Below are 27609 nucleotides of genomic sequence, written 5' to 3' on the forward strand. Positions count from 1 at the left end.
TCTCCCTCCATGGGGATCATCCATTTCGAAAAGTAAAGCAGATACGGACCCTCGGCCCACCGTCTATTAGTGTTGTGTGCACAAATTAAAGTGCGTGTGTGCTTCATTTAGCCTAGTGATGTGACGTTTGATTAAAAAAAAAAACGAAACATCTCACGGTGAAGCACTGTACCTGTAGTGACACAAACGACCATTTTGTCACTTGAGGTGTAGTAGGGTAGTTTCTGACGCGTGAGATCCAGACAAAATAATCTTTCTCCAAATACTGCTTATCAGGTTTCATCACACAGTTCCTATAGTTCCATTTCAACTCACAGTTCTGGTACACAAATGCACATAAAATCCCGTTGGATGCCTATACTAGTTTCAAAAATGAAAAATAAAAAGCAAAAAAAGTTGTGCTTCCCTCTAATTACACACCAGCTGTTCTAACTCTTTGCCTATGTACTCCTCCAAACCCACACTCCACCCAGTGGTCAAAAACAGCGTTACATCAAACATAATGGCTCTTACAGTACCAGAGCTTGATTCTTTTTGCCATAACCACGTGACCTGTGACGTCCGAAGCTTCATTTTCGCACACAACCACGTGACTGCTTCATATTCTGATTCAAATAACGCGAATCCCTTCCGCAGGTTTCAAGTGTTATTCACTTTTTGTTAAGAATAAATCATAATACGAATAAAAATGTACATGTGTAGTTTTGTGCGTTTTAATTTTGTAGTTATACTTGCTTCACAAGCACTACTAATTAATTAGTCAACTTAACAGAATTCTTAATTTACTTTGAACATTTATGCCTACATAAACCATGCTTATACTTTTATAATAATAAAAAAAAGTTTATTTACAGATTAACAAGTAAAAAAATGTATATATTTTTAATTTTATTTCTGACGGTTTTCGTAGCACAAATTGATGTATTTGATGAAACTGTTCAAAATTGCTTTGAGATCTGGGACGCAAAAGCAACTTTTTCAGCCTTTGACCACAAGATGACATTAGTGTGCAACGTGTTGAAAAGCTTCGAGTAATGAACCTTTTTGCTATAAGGTTGAGGGGAAAGCCTCAGTGCTTCGAAAAGCTTAATTTTCCCATCACCACGTGAATGCTAACGCGAGTGCTAACTGTAAATGTGTGCGTCTGTGAGTGAGAGAGAGCGAGAGAAATAGAGTTTGTGCTTTCAGTACATGATAAAACGTAATATTGCGGGAAAAAACATGGAAATAATCTGTCGTTTTCATCCTGTTGTTTACTGTATTAGTTTAGCCAGTGTCGTTGTGGTTATATTGGTTATTTTGCTGTTTTGGGCTGTAAGGACCTTTGTGGGCTAATAACTGAAATCATGTGGCGAAGTGATATAGACATGTACTGCGGCCAAAAGCTGCCTGGAATTACGTTCGCTGTGCGTTTCCCTGAAAATAATGCACACCTCTAGAACGTTCGTCAGCCAATCAGATTCAAGCATTCAATGCCCTGTTATTTATTTTTTTATGTCTTGAATTTAAGCCTTTTAAAAAGACGCTGCACATCATGAGGTCACATCACAGTGCAGTTAAGTCAAGCAGTTCTGAGCTCTGGAAGCGGAACAGATACGTAAGGAATAATTGACGACGGGCCGTAGAATTCTTAGAAAATAATGCACACCCGAGGTGGTGATGCGGTCACGACGCGAAGCGGAGTGGCCGTTACACCTCGGGTGTGCATTATTTTCGTAGAATTCTACAGCCTGAAGTCAATTATTCCGCTTATACTACAGTTACCACACCTCAAGACATCGATCAAATGATATATTTCAAGACATTCGTCCCGTTTTTATCCTTAAAACGCTATTGTGAGTAGGATTAATTTCTTACGCAGCTCATTCAACAGCTTCGTTGCTAGTTCCAAAACGTCATTTTAGAACTAGTAACGACGCTTGGGCTGTTAATAGTAAAATAATGCCGTTAATAATGAAGTTTAGACAGACCGAAAGACAAGCAGACAGACGGAAAGAGTGAGGGAGAGAAAAACTAAGTGTATGACTTTACCTCTCTCCTGTCTGTGTCTCTCAAATGTGACTGGCAGCATCGTCTCTACTAACAGTTAAACTTTAAGTTCATTTTCTTCAAGAACACGCCGTTGTTACCTTGCGTGTGACAGCTGTCATGTCATTTTTAAGTTGTTAATCGTCAGAGCAGCGCTAACAACTTAAGCGCAAATGCTAACGCGAGTGCAAACTGTAACGTTATGTGTGTGCGTCTGTTAGTGAGAGAGGGCGAGAGAAATAGTTTGTGTTTTCCGTACATAATAAAACGTAATATATTGTGAAAGAAAACATGGAAATAATCTGTTGTTTTTATCCTGATGTTTACTGTATTTATTAGTTTGGCCAGTGTCATTGTGGGTTTTAGTTATTTTGCTGTTTTGGCCGTAAGGACCTTTGAAATAACTGAAATCATATGGCGAAGTGATATAGACATGCACTGCGGTCTAAAGCTGCCTGGAACTACGTTCGCCGTGCGTTTCCCTGAATATAATGCACACCTCTAGAACGTTCGTCAGCCAATCAGATTCAAGCATTTAACGGCCCTGTAGTATAACTAGTTATAGGAGCCAAAATGTGTACCTAGGATGACTGGTTGTTATTATCATGACCACTGAGTGGCACTGTAAATTTAATTGTGATTTAAGTATAAAGGTAGCCTTCCTACTGCGGTATGTAGATGTTTGACCCGGAAGTGCAAAAGGTTTTTGACCACAACAGTGAGAAGCTGATGTGACAGTGAAACTTCCCATATTGTAAGCTTTGGAAACGGAATTGGATATTATGGACTTTTATTGTCTGAGGACCCAAGGACCAGATATGATGAACAAAAACCAGGAGTCAAAGATTCAATCAAAATAAGTCAGAGAAATAAGAAAGTAGTTTGCAGTTTCATGAGCAGAAGTCAGCTTCAACACTCCCGATGGATCAAAACACCAGTAATTATACTCTAACAGACGGTGCTAATTACGTCAATGCATAGGTTAGGAAGATCCTGATCGGTCTAAACCTAGATAAACTTTAGAACATCTTCACAATCATCACTTTTCACTTAAATCTTTGTATTGCCATCATTTTTGGATTTTTTATTTTCCTATTTCATCTTTTTGGTGTTGGTGAACCCTTTTGCCTGACATCGGGCCGTGGAGACCCGCTGTCTCACAGTCATCAGCAATTTCTCATCATGGTTCAATGTTTCTGTAGATTAAAGTGTATGAGCAGGAAGAAGCCCTTGACCTACAAACTTCATGCTCTCTGTCTGTCCACCCAACAGATCAAACCACATTTCTGAAGAAAACCGACCACAGCAGCTTTCAGTTTGACGCAGAAGCTTCACTTTAGTAGCCTACGACTAGTGATGTGAGATGCAGAATCGTTGTAGCTTTTTACTTTGGTTCTTCTATACTCAACTGTTGTTGAATAAACTGAAAATATTCAACTGTTTTTAGAATACTAGAATTTGGCTTTATTTAACAAAATATTCATCTACTATTATGTATCTAATGCAGCCAGAAAACTATTATAAAAAAAAAAAAAAAAAAAAAAAATCTGTGTTAAATGATTGCACACACCTACACACTGCCAGGCTAAAACTGCGGTCGATGACTGTCACCATCAGTTCAAAAGATGCTACAGTACAAACACTATATGGATTAAAAAAATGTTAAACTATCCTTTTGACCTGCTCCCTACTAAATGTAATAATAATAATGGTTGGACTGTTGATCACATGTCTGTTCACTGACCGCCTGCTGCACGTTGAAAACAAAACTTCAATCAGCAAGATCAGTCAGACTAACAGACTGCAACCCATCTTTTTGTGACAGTCCTGAGTGGTCTTACCATTTTCAAGTTTTTGGTTTCTGAATCATTTGTGTCTTCCTCCTGAGTCTGGACTGCATTAACAATAATACAGGTGAGTTATAAACAACAGAGCTCGCAACGTGAATTTGGATACAAATGCATAATTTGTAGCTTTATTTTCACTTGCTGAATGATACAAAGGTGAAAAAAACTGTTTTGAAAAAGGGGACCATAAAACATGATCTAGAAACGGAATATTACAAAGCAATAAGGATTGCTTGTTTGACTGGTAAACAAGCACACGGAGCATCCTAGTATTGGTGTTCCAAACATAATAAAAATGGTTCAAGTTGTTGAAAAGAGTGTTTTTATTGAGCTTTTAAGGATTTGTTCAATGAACCAATCACAGCCTTTAACAACCAAATGAAACAACAAAATGTCCATATTGCCAGTTGCATGTTGAAGAAATAAAATCTAACAGCAGCATTTCTCCTTTTAGCTAGTTACTCACCACAACTGATGAAAAGTAACAGCCATAAATATTACAACAGTGAATCTGTCTTTCAGATATTGACAAAATAATAATAATAATCATAATGAATAATAATAATAATAATAATAATAAGATCTTTATAAAAAAGGTGTGATGTCAAGAATATTTTGTAATAACTATACATCTAACTATTACATCATGAACATCCAGAATATTGAGGTGCATATTTTCTTAAATGTTAATCTCAGTTTTTTTTTTCATATTTGACAACAATATCCAGGACTGGATTTACCTGTTATTGTGAGCTTTATTGAAACTAGCAATGCTGAACTGCAGAACCATTGCAGTATATATAAGATCAGGATGCATATATGCATAAGTATATGATATTTTTATATTTCATAGTAATAAAATATAATAAATGTAATAAAATATGAATGTTTGTGTCAAACAGTAGCATTGACGAGTTCAGAATTATGTATTAAAGTGGTTTATCTTTAGAGCAGAAGTAAACAGTTTCATGTGAGCAATTAATGGGAAAAAAAAATCTTCAAAATCACAAGACTGACAGGCGGTTTTCACACCTCTGATACACTCACGAACAGACTTCAAACTAAATATGTCCAGCAGTAGGCACATTCTCATGCACAAGCTGTTTGCCTATCAGCAGATCTAACCACATTTCTGTAGAGATGTATATAATCGATACCACAGCAGGGTCTCCGTTCCTTTTGACGAGTAGTTTGCATCCATGTTTTGCACTTTTAACTTTAAGAGTAAAAACTAAAAATGCTCCATTGGTCAGAAAGATTTACATGATGGTCCTTGTATTAGAAGGTAAAGTCTTTTGAAGCTTTGGTAGACCATTTCATTAATCCGTTGTTAATTATGATGGATGATCCTGCTTTATGCTCTGTGACATCCTGATCCAACTTGTGCGGTTTTTCCAAATCATTGCAGGAGATTTATAGTGTAAATGGTCACACTATCTGGGTCTTAATAAAAGCATTGGCATTTGATTATCATCTCACTACGATTAGTGCATAATCCACATGATTGTCCTCTTTAACTTTCATGGAAATATGCATATCACAAGATATTTACATATGACATTTATAGGAGTATTCTGCCCTCCAAAGGCAAAGTGCAGTAACTACGCCAACACTGAAACACTGAGAAAAATACCTTTAAAGTTTTTACGCCAGCTAGTCAAACATGTTGACACTCTCGTTTCTCTGAAATGGGACAAAATTGAACCAGGAGACTTTGCCACAAGACCAAAACCATTGTCACAAAGTCAGTTTTAAGCCTTAACTCAATTTTGACCAAATGTGTAGTTACTGCGCTTTGCCTTTGGAGAGCAGTATTAACAAAAACAAATGTGATACATTTATATTTGTACATATATTTTATCTAAGTAACATATAATGATGCTGGTGTGTGACAATTAAGTGATATATCATTATAATATATTTCACTGTTGCGTCCTGTTGTTGAACGAATCAGTGAACGAATCTGAAGAAATCATTTTTGTGAGAAAAATTTATGAATCTCTTGAAAGAATCAAATTTCTACCATTATGACATTGAGATAATGCAGCCTGGTCTCATTGTTTATACGTAGGTATTTATACGTAACGTTTCGAGCCACAAAACGTAAATTTTTGTATGTTTTTAGTGATGCTGCTAAAACATACAATTTAGATGCATTTCAATGTTTAAAACTTACAAATAGCTATGCATATATCATTTCATTAGCGATTTTAATTTTTAGCCCTCTTAACCTATACCCCCAAACAAACCTACCCCTTTTATAGTGAATTTGCATTTTTTATCATGTTAATAAGCGATTTAGATTTTTTAACCCACCCTTAACCTACCCCAAACCTAGCAAATATAAAAAGTTATAAAACGTAACTGACCTAAATATGCAGGTAAATTACCATTTTGATAACAAATATAGCATACAAATATTTTTTATGATCAGATTAGTCACTTATCCCACTCCTACCTCTAAACCTTACGTTTAACCATAACTCTCTCTGTACAGTAATAAAGAAAAACATGAAAGACAAGTGAAAAGTGCAATCACAACAATAACAGCCTTACCAAAAAGTAATTCAAATGACGATGGCTTTCCAGCCGCAGTCCTCTCTAGTGGAATACAGTAGGTTTGTTTGAGGTGCAGAGCAGGATTTAAGTTGTTGATCGCTGAAGATTTTATCCAGATTATTATCCTGATCCTCATCGCGAAGGCGCCCGCGCATCATTCAAACACATCTCACCAGAAACACGCCATGTGGTAATCTGTGGCGAATGCTGGCAAGAGCCAATGGGCGTTCGATTTTTCTGCCGTAAAACCTGTCGTTTCCTGATGCGGCTGTATTTGAATTTGTAAAATACACTTCAGCGCGGGTTTATTGCTGTTGATGCTAAACTCGCTGCTCGGGATGAAGATCGTCGGATAAAGGATTGAATTTGAGTCTGTTCCTCGCAATGGTATTGATTCTGAAGATCTGAATTACAGTGCACAACTAAAATTGTTACATTTCATAATTCTGATGTGTGTTCTGTGTTTTATTGTTAGTCACAGCATGTCAAAGAAAACACCTTTTGTGTCCCACCACGGTAAACAGAGTTAAAATTATATTACTATATGAATGGTTAAACGATTGCAGAATGTTACTTCAGAAGTTACTTAAAAAATGTAATAGATATATATTACTAGTTACTGTCTTTTAAAAGTAATTAGTTTCATTACAATATTATACAATAATTAGCCTACTCTTGTCATTTTTGGTCATAGAGATCATTCGAAACTGCTACGTGTTTAGTTTTATTTCTGTCATCTCGGTTTCTGTTGACTTTCGTACAGCGCGCCACACAAAGATTAAAGGTTGTATCAGACAGTGTTCCAACCAATCAGCGTCAGGGGTTTGGTGTTGTGGACTTTCGCTCCGCCTCCCTCACATCCCTGCACCAGTAGGAAAGTCCACAACACCAAACCCCTGACGCTGATTGGTTGGAACACTGTTCGTTTATGTGTGGAAAGGTTGGTAGTGCCGATTGTTTTTTTTGGCATATCTCGGACCCTAGGCTGACCAGAGAGACGCGGTTTTTTCACAGACAATTTATGGGGCAAGCAGCGAGCGGATCATGATGAAAGGTCAGCTGAAATTGACACTTTATGTTTTAGGCTAGAAATCGCTGATACAACCTTTAACCAAACTCAGCAGCATATGTGACTCAATGGTTTTTCTTTCGTTTCGTTAGTCTTTTAATTAGGCTACTTAAGTCAAATATATTTAGTGTATTTATTAATTTTATATATGGACTATGATTTAATAAAAACAGATTTTGTTGTGTTTAGTTAAATGTAATTTTTTTGCTCCTTTGCGCTCATCCGCCGCGTTCTTTCTCTGAAATACTCAATACTTACTCTTACTTAATAAAAGTAAACACATTGCAGTTTCGAATGATCGAATAAATGGTGTGGCCAGTGGACTTCATAGTGCCCCCTATAATTTAAAGATTTAGTTTATCACTGAATTTGCCATAGATTCTGCCACATAGACACACATTTTACCTTTTAAAGCAACACTAAGTAACTTTTCCCTCAACGCTCCCTCTACAGGTTGGAAGCGGAATACACTAACACCAAATTTTTTTTTTTTACATAAAAAAAATGTTTCCGAACTCTTGTCAGTGTTTCATCAACTCATAACAGGGTGAAACGGCACTTTCGTATTCGCTTTGCGACCCTCTGTCAGCCATAACAGCACTGTGTAAGTTTGGGTCGTCGGGTTCGCGGTTTTGTAGTTCAAATGAGACTACAAATGTGACTTGCTTAATGGCAGGCTTCACAAAAGGTTTTCATACTTTCATAAAGTCATACAACATACTCTACCTTGTAACTGGACATTGTTATTTCCAAAGCCGGTCCTGGATAGCCTGTGTGTGACGCGACGGTTAGCTAAATTATTTACGACAGCGGTAATGGAATGGTAATTCCCCTTCCAACCTGTAGAAGGAGCGTTGAGGGAAAAGTTACTTAGTGTTGCTTTAACTTTCATTAGCTCCGCCCGACATAACATCCCAGATTTTGGATTGTTTAAAAATGCCATGGTGTCGATTTTGAAACAATCCTCCAATGGGAATTTATTAGGCACCAAACTTTTGTAAAATCATACCAAGACACAGATAATGTAGCTAATGCCATGGTTGTAGCACCACCAATTGGCCGAAGGATGTAAGACATTTGAGCTAACTTTGGGAAAAAAAAATCTGAAAATTGCTTCAAATGTGTTAGAAAAACAACAAAAATAAAGTACAGATTTAAAATAATTAAGTTTTTTTTTTCTATTTTTATAATTCAAGTACAACACATTAAACATCATTATCCTTTTTATGTCTGTTCATCTTTTTGAGGTACTTGTCATGCTTTGATTTACATCATTCTTTCCAAGATGTCAATCCAAGATCCATGGAAGTGTAGTAATAGTGCCACCTAGAAAATAGGCATTTTTAGCAAAGGCTGTAGCACATCCCTTTTCAGCTGTGGTCACTAAGCTTTGTACATACATAGATTTTATCAAGCCAGGCAACTTTCAAACCAAAGACATTCCCTCTGCCCAACATGGAGTCAAGAAGTTGGCCATTAATTTATCTTCTGATTCCTTCTTTATACTCAGTAACTCAATATACTAGAAAAAAACACACGTTAAAAACAGTATAATACGAAATATGTATTTACTATATCTATATGCATTGTTACAATATATTATGATAACTGCTCATTGCCACAGTGGTAAACACAATTACTTTCTTCTTTGGTGTAGCATTGTTTCAAAATTGGACTGATACGCATGTGACATCTAAACTAATCTAATCTAACAAATCTTAACTACATTACAATAAAAAAAATCTTGACATTAAGTTTTCATTTCCCTTTAAAGTCATTACTTTCTGCCATAGGCTAATTTGTAATGTGTTTCTATCTCTGCATCTATGTAGTTAATTGTTTGAAGGTTTCCGCCTACTTGCGGAGGCTGTTTCCCCGATACTTGTTTTTTTTTTCCAACAATAGTTTCTCATCTTGATTTATTCTTTCTGTAAATTAGAGAGACTGAGCTATATATAGAAGCAGGAAGAAGCAATTCATCTACAAACTAAACACACATGCTTTAAATTCCTACTCTGTCACAAACAAGTTTGTCCACCTAAGAGATCAAACAACATTTCTTAACCACAGCAGGTTTCAGTTTGACTCGAGCTGAACTTCAGTAAAACTGGTACTGAGGGGTGTCCGATGGTTTCAGAAATTTGATCAACTGCATATGAGGAGTTTATTTTCAAAAACAGATAACTCAGCTTTTATTAATTTATTTTCATAAAACATGTTTTTTTTTATATAAAAAATATATATTTGTCATGTTTTTTATTGTGTTTTATTGTGTAAGTTATAAATACTTCATATAAAAAAAATATTTTTAAATCACTAGGAGTTAGGCACAGTATCACACAATATTTTATTACGTTTATGTTTTGAATATTTACAATACATAAAAAACTGAATAGTTAATTGAAAAAAGTTCAGAACACGTTCCGAGTGTTTGTGTGTCAACTAGGAGGGTTCAAGATTCAAACACCAGATAAACTGGTTGAGTGTTTTAGCAAACACTTTCATTAGTTCAGACCTTTCAATGCCTTGACATGCTTTTTTTGCTCTGTGTGTGCTGCTGGAGTCTGATTGGTAAGTTCTGAAAACTGTTTTTTTGGTTTAATTTCTTTCAATTAGTTATAAAGAGTTATACTATAAAGCTGCTGCAGTTCGGATTACATTATTTTCTAGTTTAGTAGCACTTTACAATAACAGTAAATGAATAATCATGTACTACTATCTACTATTCTAAATTCAATATTACGTAAATATGAAATAGTGATATGTCAAAGCATGCACTAAGAACTCATCTCAACTATGACATATTAATTTATTAAAGATTAAGAACCATCTTGACAATTTTTTTTTTGTTGTTGTTCTTGTTATTTGTTTGTTTGTTTGATTGATTTAACACTTTGGGGTATGTTTTCATGAATTCTTGACTATCATTAGTTCTTGAGCAGTACATGCCTTTGCATCTATGATCTATGATTTTTCATGTACTGTTATCATAAAGCGTTACCTCTACTTTTATATGTAACAGATCAATATCATTTGATTGTTTGAATTCAGATCTCTGCGTTCAACTGGAATTTTAAATGGAAATTCCCAGGCCTTCTATTATGACCATTCATTTCTCTTGCCCAGAAATTCAAAACCTCAACTGAACCACTTTTAAATTTTAGGTGTGTGTGTGTGTGTGTGTGTGTGTGTGTGTGTGTGTTTCAAATTTTGGTAATTATAAATAAAGTCATGGACAAAATTTGTAAAAACCCTGAGTGAGATTTAGGGAACTCTTTGGATCTGACTGATGTCATTTATTTAAAAAAATAAAAATAAAAATCTATAAAAAATATTCAGCAGAATTAAGCTTGTACTTCCAAACTGTATTTTTTTTTTTTATTTTTTTTTTATAAATTATGTAACTTCACAATTTTTAGTAGATACGCTCATATCTTTACCTTTTTCCACTTTTAACTTTTCTTTTATTTCTTTGCTAATGCTGGATGTTCTTCAGTTCATGTGGGAGATACAAACATTTAAGAAGCTGTCGTGAGATGGGGTTAAAGTGTAGGTCTTATTTCTTGGTTTCAATTATGAATAGGTGTTTATTGTGAATATTTAGAAAGTTAGACTTTGTTTCAACATTTTTGGTTTAGAAGCATTTAAAACAGCATGGCCGCCAGTAGTGTGAAATCTCATCACCCTCCAATGAAAGTTGATCGAATTCACATTTTTACATGTTTGAGGGAACTTTCCAGTTTAAAAAGCTGTTGTTCACCATGCACTTATTATTGAAATTTGATGATTTAAAAGCTTACATGTTTTGTAATCTGTCTTTTAATGTTCTCAGGGGATACGTTTCCCATTTATGGCGTATAAATCAAGATATAAATACATATTTTAACCCGTCATATGTGGTCTGTGGATTAGAAAATCCAATCGTTTTGTGATCTTGACAAAAATTGTTGGAAAGGTCTGACAGTAGAGGTTCCATATTTGGTGACTGTTTTGTAATAGAAGTGATATTGTGACGAAACTGATTGTGGCAGTAAAAAGGCATCAAAATATTTAATAGACTTGCCACGGTTTTTGGTATAGTGCCAGACAAAATCTCTCAGGAGTGACAATTTTTGTGATATCAACTTCAGACGGGGCAGTTCTGGCTTGATGGTTAGAAAGTCGAACTATGGTCCACACGTCACATCATTCCCTTTCAAAATTGGAACATAGCTTGGTTAGACATAGGGCTTTGATTTTTGAGCGCAACATATTTTTATAAAACATATATTTTATTTAAAATACAAAATACAACATGCATTCACTTCAGCAGTTATTTGCTACCTGTTTTAATTCTGCATTCCAAAGCATTCAGGAATTACAACCATGTAGTACAAGTGTGAACAAGTGTGCTGTTTTCAGTGAATTTACATCTTGAAGTATACCAACATAGCATGATGTTTCATTAAAAAGTTTGGGAGAAGCGCGTCAGATACTTAGCGTAAACATCACAAGAGGAGCCCACTCAAGTCAGTCAGCGCCATAGGTTTAAATACAGCTGACTCACCTCCACTGACTTGACGGTTTATCAGTAACCCTCCACCACCCCATCTTCCCACTCCGAGTTCTCACTACTCCTATTGGGGGCTACTCTGGGTTCGGGCCATCCCGAGCTCGGAGCCCTTCACTGGACAGCACGCCAAACATGCATTACTATTCTCCAGCTAATTATATGTAAGCGTGAACTCGTGAACTAATGGTTAGAGAGTCAGGGTTTGAGTATCATGTCCAATAGGAATTGTTGGTGGGGGGAGTGAATAACCAACACTCTCTTCACCCTCAATACCACGACTAAGGTGAGTCCCTTGAGGAAGACATCGAACCCCCAGTTGCTCCCCAGGTGCTGCAGCAATATGGCTACCCATCGCTCCAGATGTGTGTTCACTATTGTGTGTGTGCACTTGGATGGGTTTAATGCAGAGCACAAATTTAGAGTATGGGTCACCATACTTGGCCACACATCATGTCCTTTCCTTTCCTAATAGGATGACAAATCGCAATACACTCATTTTCTGATGTCTCTTTATGGGTTTGCCCTTTTTTTTCTCAATACACAGCCAATTTCTGGCTTTGCAAAACAACAGGAGCCTTAATCTGTCTCTCTTCGTGTTCCTCAGGTGTGTTTGGGGCAGATACAAATGAAATACAGTCACTGTCAGTGTTAGAGGGAGATTCTGTCTGTCTAATCTCTGACCTTACTAAAATACTTGATGGTGACATAACTTGGACATTTGGAGCTCAAAATAAGTCTCTCTTAGCTAAAATCAAAAGAAAGAAACAAATCTTCTCCACATTTGATGGTCCTGATGGGAGATTCAGAGACAGACTGAAACTGAACAATCAAACTGGATCTCTGACCATCACCAACACCAGAACTGAACATACTGGTGTATATCAACTTCAGATGTTGGGAGCTAAACTGTCAACGAAAACGTTCAATGTTTCTGTCTATGGTGAGTAGAGATCACCAATCCAAAGCCTCTACATTTTTAATTAACGGTTTACTTTTTAAAAATGTTTCATTATTCATATTTTGAGACAATAGAAGCATTCACTCAACACACTGAACTGAAAATGACTCTTCACATCATCTTTCTATTCTTTTATCTGATGTTTTCCAGCTCATCTGCCAGTTCCTATCATCAACAGAGACTGTTCATCATCATCATCATCTTGTTCATTGGTGTGTTCAGTGTTGAATGTGAGTGATGCGACTCTCTCCTGGTACAAAGGAAACAGTTTATTGTCCAGCATCAGTGTGTCTGATCTCAGCATCAGTCTCTCTCTACCTCTGGAGGTGGAATATCAGGATAACAACACCTACAGCTGTGTGATCAACAATCCCATCAGCAACCAGACTCAACATCTGGACATCAGCAAACTCTGCAAGCCATGTGCAGGTAAGGCAGTGCTGATGTTTTACTACACATTCACTTACATCAATGCCTCTCTTCTACTCTTCTTCTCATCCACCAGGCTCCAAGATAATGTTGATCTCTTTTGCTGCTGCTGGAACTCTTTTGATTGTAGCCGCAGTCGGGATCTTCTGCTTCTGCCGGAAATGTAGAAAAACTGACAGAGAAGGCAAGTATTTCCTACTTCTATTAAACAAGTATTATAATAATGATATATTTGAATCAATTGAAAGCCCTAATTATCATTAAATCTAATTTATTCTCATAATTTGAATATAACTGATATGGAACATCGTTCTAAATATAATTAGTGTATACTCCAAGGGCTTTTAATGTAAGTGGGAATGTCAAATTCATAAATGGCATTTAAAAATTTCGGTACTGGCTTTTAATTAATTGCATGTACTGTATTTATTCCATTGCACAACACTTACACTTGAGCCTTAATAAAAAGACGTGTTGTAAAGAAATCATTCAGATTGAGTTTTGATGTTTTAATCTATTATGATACTCTTTAAGCAGTCCCAACTGAAGAAATAACTTATGCTGAGACAACGTTCCACAAAAGACACCTTCAAATAAAGAAATCTTCAGTAAGTGATCATGATACACACTCATAAGGGTCAGTACCCTCAAAGTAATAGTTTTGTACCTTCTCTGTCCATAAATGGTGCATAGTCGTATTTTAAGAGTTTTTTTTTTTTTTTATCTTAAGGGTACATATTAATACTAATGTACTACTATTAACCCTTTAGGGGTAGAGGTCGTACAAAGGTGTGAGTGAACTGCCTCAGTGAAAAGCTGTAGTCATTTTATTGTCTTACAGTTTAATATGACTACATTTCAATGTATGATTTTATGGATATGTTTACTTTTGAAAGATTCATAATTTTGCATCACCTTATGTGATGTTTTTTTTTTTTTACAGAACGTTAAAGAGGGGAATAATGTTGTGTATGCACCTGTCACCACAAATCCAGAAAAATTCACCTGGGTTTGATGCAGTGGAAAAAACATATGTTTGACGCTTAAAGGGATAGTTCACTCATAATACAAAATTATCCACTGATGGTTATGGCAGAACAGTAACACAGAAGCACAGAGGATAGAGCAAAACAAAACACTGGTCACAAATTACACAACTAAGATTGTACAATAAACTCCTTTTTTACTCTCATCACTTCATCACCTGCTTCTTCTCTTCTCTGGCTTTACTCAGTCAACTCTTGGCTGATAGAAGACTGTTAACAGTATTGGGCTGGATCTTAATTGTGTGGCCAAGAAGACCCACATAGCAAATGTTTTCAATCACTTTTCCCTCTGCCCAAGTACCGCATAGAATGGGGGCCCAGAAGTGGATTAAAGACAAGGGCAACACATGGGCCATAACCGGCCCAAATCTCAGCCAGTTAATCACCCTTAAATGACCCTGAGCTGGCCTAAAACTGTTTTTATTATTGGTACCACTTCTCAGGTTTAAGTAAACCAGACTCCCCATTTGAGCATCAAATCCGAATATTAGGATTAAATTTCATTTAAACTATTTTGAGCAGAAGAGACTTCTTTAAGAAACATTAAAAATTGTACTGGCAAACTGTACCGACTGGTAGTGTATTAATGACTAAAGTCTGATTATACTGTTTTAATCACAAACTGGGCTACAATAATAATGTGGACAGGAATAATGTATTTGTATTATATTTGGATTCTTCTTCTACAGATTTTTAAAATTGCATGTGAGCACAAACACTGCAAGCTTTGAGATTATTTTCCTCTGTTTTATACAGTTTAGGTTTCCAAAGGTAGGTTGTTTTGCATTATTGAGCATGTGGTAGTTTATTGAAGTTGATAGTAAATCCATTGCTGCTATAGTCATTTGATACACTTTTGTGCGTACAGTGTTGATCTAATTGCAAACTGGTTGTAATTACATGTACAGTTGTGAATTCTGTCAGTGATCATGTGATCTTCAGTAAGGAGCTCTTACGGTGCATTTTAAAACAAAGTTAGGATTGATTTTGACTTAATCGGAATAAATTGTCTTCATTTAAATGTAATACAAAATATTTTTCGTCAGTGATAAAATATGCTAGTGTAAGCAAGTTGAAGCAAGTTTGAATTCGCCCAATAAGCCTTTGATATTGCTGCCGTAAAACTTCTAAATCTGTCGTTTTCATCCTATTGTTCACTGTATGTATTTGTTTGGCCAGTGTCGTGGGTTTTGGTTATTTTGCTGTTTTGGGGCTGTAGGGAACTTTGAAATAACTGAAATCGTGTGGCAAAGTCATAAAGACATGCTTCCGGACAGATTACTAGTCGGCCCTCGTGTGCGATGGTGAGATTCGAGCACGTGTGTTCACGTTTGACTTGATTTTGTGCGTGGTGTGACCTGTGCACTGGTGGTAAGATTATTATTATTATTATTTTTATATATATTTATATATATATTTATATATATATATATATATATATATATATATATATATATATATATATATATATATATATATATGTATCAGAGCTTGCTGTCCTCGTAAGCCTTGGTCTCTGTTTCATTTTCAATTATCCTCCGTGTCGTCATAGCCTGGCTCATTTGTCTTTTAATGATTGTAGAATTCATATTTGATTGTAAAATAAAGTTTTGTACTTTTGGTATCCATGTCTCAAGTCCTTTTTGAAAGTTGTAGATATTTCCCTGTTGAAAGGGTGGCATATAGTCTGCATAGGTTGTTTGTCCTTATTGATCATAGGTTTGATGTGTTAGGTGGACAGACAGCTATTGCATGATCATGAGACCACTGTAGGATGTTTATGTTTGAGGTGTGAATAGTGTGCGGTTGAAGGTGTTTTTTCCCCCTATATGAAGCTCACCATAGCTTCCGCTCCACATAGATTTACTGTGAACTACTGATTCTGCCAGATAAAAGATTCTGTGAAATTAGACCGGGACATTATTTTTAGATCTTAAAATATACATTTACTGCACATGTGAGGTATAACTGATTTTCAAAGAGATATGCACCTTTATGTATCCAGCATGGGACTGTTGTGATTTATTCATGTAAAACACAGCACACATACTTCTTCTAAAAACACCAGCCTCAGTTTACAATAGTTGAGAAAATAATATTTTGATGCATGTTTCATGATTCAAAAGCGAGTGCTAACTGTATGCGTAGCCTACTGTAAGTCATACTGTATGTGTATAGTCTAGACTCTGATCATCTTATTTTATTGCAGATCTGCAAGAATGCAATCCAAAAACAGATCACATTAAAGAACATTAGAATTAGACAATTTTTCATGTATTTAAGGGGTCATGACCTGAGAAAGCAAAATTCCTTAGATTTTTTGACATATAAGATGTCACTGTACTGCAAGTTTCAGAACTCAAAACTTTCTTGTTAAGAAAGGGCATTTCCAAAAAAAAGTGAAGTGTCCTTTAAGGCCTTTTCACACGTGATGTGAAAAAGCAAGGTGAATCGCTAAAGAATGGTGCTTTCACACAAAGCACAAAACTTAAGTTAATTAATGTCACACAAAATAAAAGGTGACATACATAGTCATTATGTAATTAAACAGTTTTCATGGATGTAATGTCAAAAATAAACTATGATGAAAATTGCTCGTTGACAATATTTTTTTCCTAAAACGAGACAATGACCGCAATAAAGACAATGAGACTGTGTCAAAATGCATTAATTTCATTAATGACAAATGAGCTGCTCTCTTCAGGCGAACACAGATTTAATTGTTCAAGTCACACTGGTGTGATCATACGCTGCATGGAAAAATGTTGTGATGGTGGTAACCCCTCTCTTGCATTAGTGACAATATGCTTAGCTCTTCTGATCACAAATGTATCCAAACTTTGGAGAGCACGCATTATCAAGAAAGGTCCTGGTAAGTATCTGATTCTGGCAATTGAATCATTTTACGATTCCCAACCCTACCAAAGACCCAGTCTGTTGTGATTGGTCCACTGCATGCAGCAAATTTTAGAAAAGAAATGCCCATTACCACTACACTAGCTTGCACACAGCTTAGTGGTAAACACCCCAAAAAACATGGTATATGAATTGGCCCAGTACAGAAACATTGATAAAGCACTGCAGTTTGTACACCAATGTATTTCTCTATAACACCAAGTAATAGTAAGTTTCTAAAAAAAAAGAAAAAAAAAGTCAGTTAAATTAAAGCTCCCTCAATGGGAATTCATCCCCTTCTCCGGAATACTGAAGTCTTATTGCACTGTAAACAAAACAAAAAAATCACCAGTTTCAACTTAAACATTTAAGTTAAATCAACTAAAAAGTACACAGCTGATGAACTTAAGTTTTTAAGTCATTTTAACTCATTTTATTGCCGTGAGTTGAAATGACTTGTAGTTTTGAGTTGATTCAACTTAAAACCTTAAGTTTAGCAGCTGCCTTAAAATTTTAAGTTGAAACTGGGGGAAACGTTTTACAGCGTGGATAACACTAGTTCAATAACCTGGCCCATTGATGCTCATATATGCAAATCACATGCAGATACTGACAAGCTTGGCAGATACAAGACAGCAGTTGAACTTTCACTATAGCATTCAATCTCTCTTGATGCACACAGATAAAATAAGCAGCCTCTCAGATGAAATTGCCCTTATTGTCCTCTCTCGCTTATTGATCAGCTCTGGTTGCCATGTTGTAGACATAACATTCCGCAGACATGTGCAGCGTTGTCTAAGCATTAATGGCTAGGAAAGCCCCTTCATACGAGCAGTGACGTGGAGTGTTTCTTGAGGTTACATTTAAGAATGATCATATGACTTTTTACGTAGCTTAAAAAAAAAATGTTGGCGACACATGGGTATTTTTGTGAAATTGACGCATTTCCATTAGGCATATTTTTAATTTGCAATTTCAATTTGCTCTATTTGATAGATAATAGAAACTAAGCTTATAACCACGTTTGTGTAAATTCCACTAAACCGTGCATGCATTTAACATATGGGATTTCAATACCCGTTACATCGAACCTGTCTGGTCCGTCATAACACTGAAAGATAGTACCAAAACCTTGCACTGCAACAACTAATTGAAATGAATTAGGTATTAGGCACGTTTTTATTTGATTGGAAAATAGCAACATTCTTAGTCTCTTTTGTTGAGAACACTTCAGAATTAATAATTATTCAATTGCAAGCCAAAAGATATGATTTGAATTTTTGAGTGACAGACAAGTAAAACAGTGGTGGCACACACTGGGGACCAATCAGTTTTCAGGAGCGGCCAGTGTCCCCATGACCCCTTCCTTGTCTCTGCTACTGTTTCCATCATAATGAATAACACGGTTACACTGCACAACAAAGCTCTTACTGTATTTACATTGTGTTTGCTGTTAGTTTTGAAGAAAGCATTTCATGAGAATGCAGAAATTGTGTTGCAATGATCTAAATATAATAAAATTATCAGCACTTTTCACAATCTCGACAAATGTAACAGTAAAAACGTAGTAAAGGAATTGAAGATGGTTCCACATGTACTGTAAAATCAATTTAATTTGCAAAGAAGTCAGGGTGGAAAACATGCCTTTATTTCTAAATTATTACAATTTGTAATGTAACATTGTAAGTGCACCCAAGAAAACATTATAAAACCATTAAAAATTGCAGTACATGACCCCTTTAAAGAGCACTGAGCCAGGCCAAAGCATCACATATGACATTTGTCATTTCAAACTATTTACAATTAGCCTTTTTCTGGCAGTTGGACAGTACTTTCTAGAGTGACAAAAAAAAAAAAGAAATATCCAAAATCACATCTGTAAAACCTACAAATATGATGTCAACAATTGAAACAAGAATATTAAATCTTGCTTTATCTGAATAAGCCTGTTAAGATGTCTGTTCTGAATGTAAGCACATCAGTGCATATTTAATTAGGGAACACCTCATTTGCATAAGTAAACAACATTCAGAAAACATGTAATCCAAACAGATATTAGCAGATGTAAACAATCAACTGCAGTTTATATTTAGTGGTGAATTAGGCTAACAGAAGTGTTTTCATGCAAAAAAAAAAAAAAAAAAAAAAAAAAAAAAGTCACATTACACTCAGTATAGTTAAAATACATAGTTTCAATAGTTTAAAGCCTATAGGTTCATTTGTAATATACAGTAACAATTTTTTCCAGTAGCAGCAACTATACCAGTAACAACACCTACGGCTGCTTTAAAAAAATACAGTTAAATAAATGAAATGCATAATTTGTGTGCATGCCCTTTTCTTTAGAGAGCGAGGGGGTATTTCCAGTAAGCAGGTTGTGAGACATACTCAGATTTACAGGTAAGTAAATAGATAACCTCAAAACGAAGATAACTTTCAGGATATGTAAATAGCCATAGCAACTGTTTCTATTAATACCAAAATACATTCCTTATATGTAACCATTTTTATGAAGTCCCTATTTATAATACATTATAAGGTTATTCCTAAGGCATTATAATGAGTGCAAAATGCATTTTAAAAAATGTATAATATGTAACATCAGCTCAAAAATTCATAATTATAATACATTCAAATACTTACGTATTTGAGGTTATAACTTCTTAAGATTATGTTTATTTATTTGCGAAGTTACTTATGTTCAGTTTGTCTTTTGGAAAACTCAAAAATACAGTGGTAGCCTATATTTTGCATACTACTACTAATAATTACAGCTAGTTGACATGCAGTTCCAGAGTTACTTATCAAAAGCTATCTAAAGGGTACCATCAAAATAATCAAACTGATAATACAAATGTCATATTGAATATTCATTTGGTATGATACTTGATCTTAGGGCTCTCTAGGGGGGAAAAAATATTATTATTGGGGTCTTTGTATGCTTTACGTAAACTTAGCCATTATTTTTTTTTATGTTTTATTTTAATTTTTTTAATTTTTTCGTTTTCAAAGTGCGAGTAAAAAAAAAACAACGTCTCTGTGTAAACCATAATTTGTGAAAATGGTGATACCTGTATGCACATGCATTTTCAAGTAGCGTTTCTTTACAGACATCGCCATGTCTGTACAGTGTTTTTAGTTGTTTGCACAGATCCATGAGAACATGGATCATTTGAGTTTCTGCAGCAACTTTAAAAATAACAATAAAAAAATAACAACCCAAATAAGGGCTCCTTGGTATTTGAAAGGGCTCACAACCTCCACTCTATACAGTATACTGTAAGATGTCAAGAACTCACTGTTCTGCTGCTTGTATAGTGTTTCTTTGTTCCTCATTTTAATACTGAAAAGTTTTTTTTTTTTTTTGCAAAGAAATGTTAATTTAATTGAAAAATATTTGGAAACATATTTTATTATTTAAATGACTAATAATGAATATCAAATTAGTTGTTGTTTTCTTGTGTTCAGTGTTGGGGAAAGTTACTTTTAAAAACAATGCATTACAATATTGTGTTACTCCCTAAAAAAGTAACTGTTACTTAATTACTTTTTATAGAAAGTACTGTTACTTTTCCATTACTTTTGTGTTACTTTTTAAATATGAGCAGGGCTTGACTGCTTGTTTTTAATATAAAAAGCTCTGTGTATAGCAGATGTAAAAGCCCTTTCACACCAAAAAGTGTAATGAATAAGCCACAGGGCTGAAGGAAAAGTAAATACATGACTGTACACTAGAGTACAGAAGAAGAAGTTTCAACGTTCAAGTTTTTTTTTGCTTAGTTTGGTTGAACTGGACCAAAGGTCAACAGCAAATACAGTGGTTAATAAAAATGAGAATTATAATAATTATTATTATTACATTTTATTATGTTTGCATCATATTTTGAGTTTGAATTTGACTTAATTCATTCTGACGAATACTGATTTTTTTTTTTTTCGAGTGAGATGAATTAATGCACGTTCACATTTATTCTAAAACTACAGTAATATCATGTTCACACAACACCTCTGTACTTCCGATTGTTCCTAACATGGAGACAGGAGACTTGCTAGTCAATAAATAAAAAAAAATATTTTTTTTGTTTAAAACAAAAAGTAATGCATTACTTCACTAGTTACTTGAAAAAAGTAATCTGATTTATGTAACTTGCGTTACCCCAACTCTGGTGGTGTTGAAATGAGTGTGGAGGTGAAATTTGACTAGTCTACTGCATAGTGAAAATTTGGTATCATAACATTAACAGTGTTTTGAATTTCAGCTGAGGCTTTTCTATAATTTTCCAATGCCTCTTCACTGTCCCTTTAAATAAAGTATTAGTGTAATAAATTATGTTATACTGGAGTTTCACCGGCAGCCTCAGTCTGAACAGAGGACGTCCCATCAGTAGTGTTCAACAGCATGTCGGAGTCTCCTACAAAAAGGACTCATGGGTAACTACAGCATCCTCCTGATTCACCTGTAAAAAATATACAAATTCAATGATGGTAAAGAAGAAGAGAAGAACAGGAATGATGAATACAGTTATGCTGCATTTACATTCATTTTTGTTTTCATTATTCTACACTCAGTACCCCATAACGACAAAGTGTAAACAGGATTTTAGAAATGTCTGTGAATTTATTTCACACCGCTTTTGCGCTGCATAGCTCTAGGAAAAAGTTAAATGATCCAGGGTGGTTCCCAGAGAACCAATATTCCTGTTTGCATTTGCACTGGCAGCAGTAACTATGTGCGACATGTTTATGCACAGCATTTGCAAATATCAACGACCAATGGATGAAGTACATATTGATCGGAGCTGTTTTGTTGTGCGTCATGAGTTTTGTGGTAACAGAGATAGAATGTAAATGCACAATTTCTGCAATTAAAAGAAGAGCATTAAAACCTGACTAAATTGTCTATGACAACTTAACGTGTTACATATAATCAACGCTGAGAAAAAAACTGCAAGGTAAGTGGCGTTTTATATATGTTTGGCCAATCTGCGTACACTTATATCACTAATAGCTCCAATAGAACTGTTTTAGACCATACTCTGAAGTAGGAGCTCATTTAGTCAAACTGAATTCCTAAAACTAAAACCATTCTTAGTTCCTGGGGTGCAAACACGCCAAAAAGGTATGAAATGGTTCCTCTGGTGTGAAAGCTCCCCATAAATCTCAAATTGAAGAAGTTTGGGCCAAGGACTAGTCCAAAAGCTTATTGCCCGGCTAGACATTGAGAAGGGACACACCAAACAGACTTCAAAGAACTAGCGGAGACGAAAGCCGGCGATGTTGTCGCCTCGCATTGGACCAAAAAGTTGCATGTGAACACACCGCAGACCACAGCCAAATGCAATAAACACACGCGTCCCTGCGTGACAGAAATATCAGCTGTCTACATCAGAAGCTCTCAACAGTAAATATTCATCTTTCAAATTGAGAAACCGAAACAAAGATGTACGAGATAAACACAGATATATGAAACTTAAACAAAGCTGCACTTGCTAACCATTTTGAATATCAGTAACGTAGATAACATTCATCATTTTAAGTGGTTCATGTTGTTATGAAAACATTCACATATTTACACTAAATGCTTAGGCAAGATTGTTACATCCCCAAAAAAAAATAAAACAGCCTTCTATCTTTGTTGCGAGAATATACAATACCACACTGTCTTGAAGAGTCAGTTATTAGTAAGACTGCAGTTCATAGTTTTTTTTTTTTGCAGTTTACACTTAGGGCCAGATTTACTTGACAGAGCATCCCATAAAAAGACAGATTGGACTGTAAATGTCTGCAAATGATTTACTGACAATGTACACATTAAATAACACAAGATGCAGCTAAATCATTTCTGCAATGACCAACACAATCTAGCAAATGCAGCACAAATCTTAGTAAATGACTTTGCGTGTTTCATTTAAATCAGTGGTTCTCAATCCTGGTCCTGGAGGACCCCTGCTCTGCACATTTTGCATGTCTCTCTTATTTAACACACCTGATTGAGATCTTCAGCTTGTTAGTTCAGTTCATGGATCTCTCTACTAATGAGCTGATGATCTCAATCAGGTGTGTTAAATAAGGGAGACATGCAAAATGTGCAGAGCAGGGGTCCCCCAGGACCAGGATTGAGAACCACTGATTTAAATAACTAATACATTTCGCAACTGAAATCCAAACTCCAACAAATGCATATGCATATGTCTTTGGAGTTTTGTGCTGGAACTATATGTTAGTAAATCCGGCCATAAGTAAGATCAGATTTCATCTAAAATATGCACAAAAATTGAATTTGAACTGACAGTCTGAATGAGGATATAGTATCTTACCTGACCACGGTGCTGCGTTCTGCTGTCTGTTTGCACAATAAAAAAAAACTTAATTAAATACAGATCACTGTGGTTAATCAGAATAAAAATACAAAATGTAGCATCATTCAAATATTCTTTACATACAATCTCCATCTTGTTAAATCAGCTGTCTGTAGTACTCACCTTCATTTCTAGCTTGACGCTTGCGAAAGTAAATCACACCAACAGCAGCAGCTGCAGCCAAAAGCAGAACAACAGCAACAGCTATTCCTGCTGCAGCAGCTGAAGACTGACCTGTATCTGGAACAGCTAAAAAAAAAAAAAAAAAAAGTCTTTATAAATAATGTGACTGATAACCAATTTTACAGATTTCTTTGTCTGATATTTACACCTTATGACTCTGATTTAACTAATAATAGCAGCATCTTTAAAAATAAATAAATAAATAACAGCAGTTAAAACAGCATCACAACACTTTGCACTGAAACTAATTATATGAATTTTTCATGTTAATAACAATAGACCTCGTGTTAAATCTTGTCCAACTTATGTCCAATCAATTTAATTTACTACAGGTGGACTCCAATCAAGGTGTGAAAACATCTCAGCAATGATAAGGAGAAATGGGAGGCACTTGAGCGAAGTTTCAAGTGTTGTTTCAAGGGTCTAAATACTTAAATGTGATATTTTTAAGTTTTTTCTTTTTATTAAATTTACAGACATTTCTTACATTGTGTCATTATGAGGTATTGAGTAAAGGTTAATGAGAAAAAAAAAATATTTTACAATTGTAGCATCAGGCTGCAACATAAGAAAATTGAAAAAAGTGAAGGGGGTCGGAATACTTTATGTATTGTATACACACCACACACACACACAGTGGTGGAAATGGCTAAAATTCACTGGAGACTCACTATGTGTGTATTTTCAAATTGCACAAGGGAACTAAATTATACTCACTAACAGTAACGCCAAAGCTCTTTGCACTTATAGCACTATTTCTGCGTTGAAGGTTTCTGCTGATCTTTAGTGTGTAAACTCCAGAGTCTGTGGTTCTGGTGTTTGTGATGGTCAGAGATCCAGTCTGATAATCCAGCTTCAGCCTGTCTCTGAATCTCTCTTTGCACTGATCATCTGTACAGATCTCACTCATATATCCGGTGATTTCAGCGATGAGAATGTCATTATAATACCATCTCATCACCTCATTTGGTCGCTTTACAAGACCAGGATCTAAAGTGAGAAATTCTCCCTCCTTCACTGACTTTTCATCTTGCTCAGAAGCAGAAACACCTGAAACACAAACCGACAGCTGCTGAAGGATCTTTGGATCACTGTGGAATTGAAAACAATTTCTCATGCTGTCTGAAGAAATTATATAATATAATATAATATAATATAATATAATATAATATATATATATATATATATATATATATAGTAGTCAACATTCGAAGTGGATCAAAACCTTTCATCAAATTTGTCCTAAAACCAAAAAGAATACCCGTTCTTATCTTAGGACAACTTTTGATTAACTTTTTTGATCCACTTCGAATGTTGACTACTGTATATATATATATATATATATATATATATATATATATGCATGCATCTTACAAACTTATTTTAAATTAAATACTTTAACAGTAAATGCATTTTCAAATATATATTGACTATATACACATACTGTACACCATTAAGATACAAAGATTGACACTGAATGTTACTGCCAAAAAAAAATCTTAAAAACATTAATGTTGTGATTTAAACCCATTTAATGGGCTTTTAAACATTCAGTGACTCACCATAAACAGTAACGTTGAAGGTCTTTTCACTGATGCTGAAGCTTCTGATGATCTTCAGTTCATAAAGTCCAGAGTCTGTGGTTCTGGTGTTTATGATGGTCAGAGATCCAGTCTGATGATCCAGCTTCAGCCTGTCTCTGAATCTCTCAGTACCTTCATTACACTGAACATCTGTGCAGATATCACTGAGATCTCCACTGATTTCAGCTATTCGAATGTCATTACAATACCATTTAATGTCGTCTTGCTGGTTTGTTACAACATAAGTGTTTAGAGTGACTGGATCTCCCTCCGACACTGATACTCTGGTGATATCGACATTAGAAAAACCTGACAAAGAAATTAAAACTTAATTATGAGCCAAATATAAACAAAACCAGGAAAAAAACTTTGAAAATGTTTTTTCTCCAGATCATAAAGATATAGGTAGAGAAACCTGTCTAAATTCATAGTGCTCATGTAAATACAGTTTTTTGCTTTGATAGTCGATCGCATTCATTGCCTATAAGCTCAAAGACCTCACACACACACACTCACTCACACACTCACACACACACACACTGTAAACTTTACTAGTACACTTTGCCACATGCACTGGAATATGTATTATATTGTAAGTTAAAATTTCAAATGAAAATGGCAACATGATCGTTTTATGAAGTATGCCTTTATAGATGTGCTTAATTTTCGCTGAAAGAAACAGCTGTGATGAACGCAGCGAAATCTTACAGGTTACAGTAGCTGGGGAACCGATTGCTTCCCCGTGATAGTTTGTAAACTGTATTTATGACAAAGAACTGCACAGACACCGAAATTATAATCTATCGATAAGCGTGCTCTATTTAGCTATAGGCCCCCTAAAAATGGCCAAACAACGCCCATGCCTTTACGGATCTTCAAAATGAAACTAGTTGAAAAACACTTTGGTTTATCGTTAGCAGGCAGGCAGTCAGTCAGTCAGATAGCATGCATGTCTTACCATAGTGAAATAAAACCAAAAAGAATTGCCATTCCACTTTCGCCATAAAAATACTTAAAAAAAAAAGTATTAAAATAAAAATGAGAAATGCATATTCCGTGGAACAACTGGGAATCGTGTTCTATCGTGCTCCTACTTGTTTTATGGCGGATCGCAGACTTATAAGTGCATACCGCCACCTATCTCTCAAATGACTTACTGCACCATTTCCTGATTATCCTACCAACCCACATGCAACCTTTTTAAGAAAAGAAAAAAGCGAGAGAAAAAAAACTTATACTCGCTTCTCCAATCCGGTACTTTCCAAATACTGTAACAATTAATGATTTAATATTTCTAGCTGAATTCAATAAATTCTTAATTGAAAACTGCTCCCCCTTATTCTCTAGTTTGTCCTTAAACTCATTTCTTTCAACAGTATATATCCTACAGTACATTATAACACATTCAGCTGTTTCATTAATGTCACATATCTCACAGAGCCCTGTTGGATGTTTGCTTATTAAATGCATTGAACTATTCAACCTTGTATGCCGTAATTATGTTCTAATCAGCTCTGCTCCATCCTGTTACCACTGTTGACTGTATTTGATACAAATGCCTGCCTTTGGTATCAGTGACCCAATACTGCTGCCATACTGCCAAAATGTTCTTTTTGATAACTGATTTAATTTCTGACCTACTAAGGCTTTATTAATCTTTTTGAGAATATGTATGCAATGCCCTAACAGTTTTGCCCTGACTGACCTTTTGAGACATGACCATGAGACTGTATGCTGTTGCTATGTATATATGTTATTTTCGTACATTTTATCGTATCTATCATCAACTCAGACACAGACCGATTCTTAAAACAAGAACAATAAGTACTTTTTAGCAAATGTGCCTTTTTAAAGCTTGGGTTGGTGGGCAAACATGCAAATTAATAACACATTAATAATCATCTCTAAATATTACAAGTTTGGTTAAATGTCTTATTGATTAAGCTATACTCAATATAGTGCTGAATGCTTTATTCAGCCTTCGAAGTATGTTTCATCTGTATCTTTCCATCTTCAGATATGTATGTGTGTGATGTCCAAGTACAGACCTGCAGAACGGTTATTCTTGGTATATAATACAGGCAGTTAAATCAACAATTAG

The 27609-nt window shown here is 35.2% G+C and overlaps 2 protein-coding genes across 2 annotated transcripts; one reads left to right on the forward strand and one right to left on the reverse strand.

The window, feature by feature from the left end:
- The first annotated feature begins 12395 nt into the window (after positions 1-12395).
- Positions 12396-14884, forward strand: LOC141337971 (uncharacterized). The gene is made up of 5 exons (XM_073843545.1): positions 12396-12417; positions 12660-12995; positions 13164-13442; positions 13519-13626; positions 14787-14884. The coding sequence occupies exons 1-5, from the start codon at positions 12396-12398 to the stop codon at positions 14882-14884; spliced, it is 843 nt and encodes a 280-aa protein (XP_073699646.1).
- Positions 14885-19009: 4125 nt separating this feature from the next.
- On the reverse strand, positions 19010-26605 carry LOC141338496 (uncharacterized). Its single transcript, XM_073844065.1, has 6 exons — positions 26467-26605; positions 25488-25817; positions 24643-24975; positions 23866-23991; positions 23701-23726; positions 19010-21840 (listed from the first exon to the last, which is right to left on the reverse strand). The coding sequence occupies exons 1-6, from the start codon at positions 26510-26512 to the stop codon at positions 21796-21798; spliced, it is 906 nt and encodes a 301-aa protein (XP_073700166.1). The 5' UTR covers positions 26513-26605; the 3' UTR covers positions 19010-21795.
- Positions 26606-27609: the final 1004 nt, after the last annotated feature.

Source organism: Garra rufa, chromosome 7, assembly GCF_049309525.1.
Source record: "Garra rufa chromosome 7, GarRuf1.0, whole genome shotgun sequence".
In the NCBI taxonomy this organism is placed as follows: Eukaryota; Metazoa; Chordata; class Actinopteri; order Cypriniformes; family Cyprinidae; genus Garra; species Garra rufa.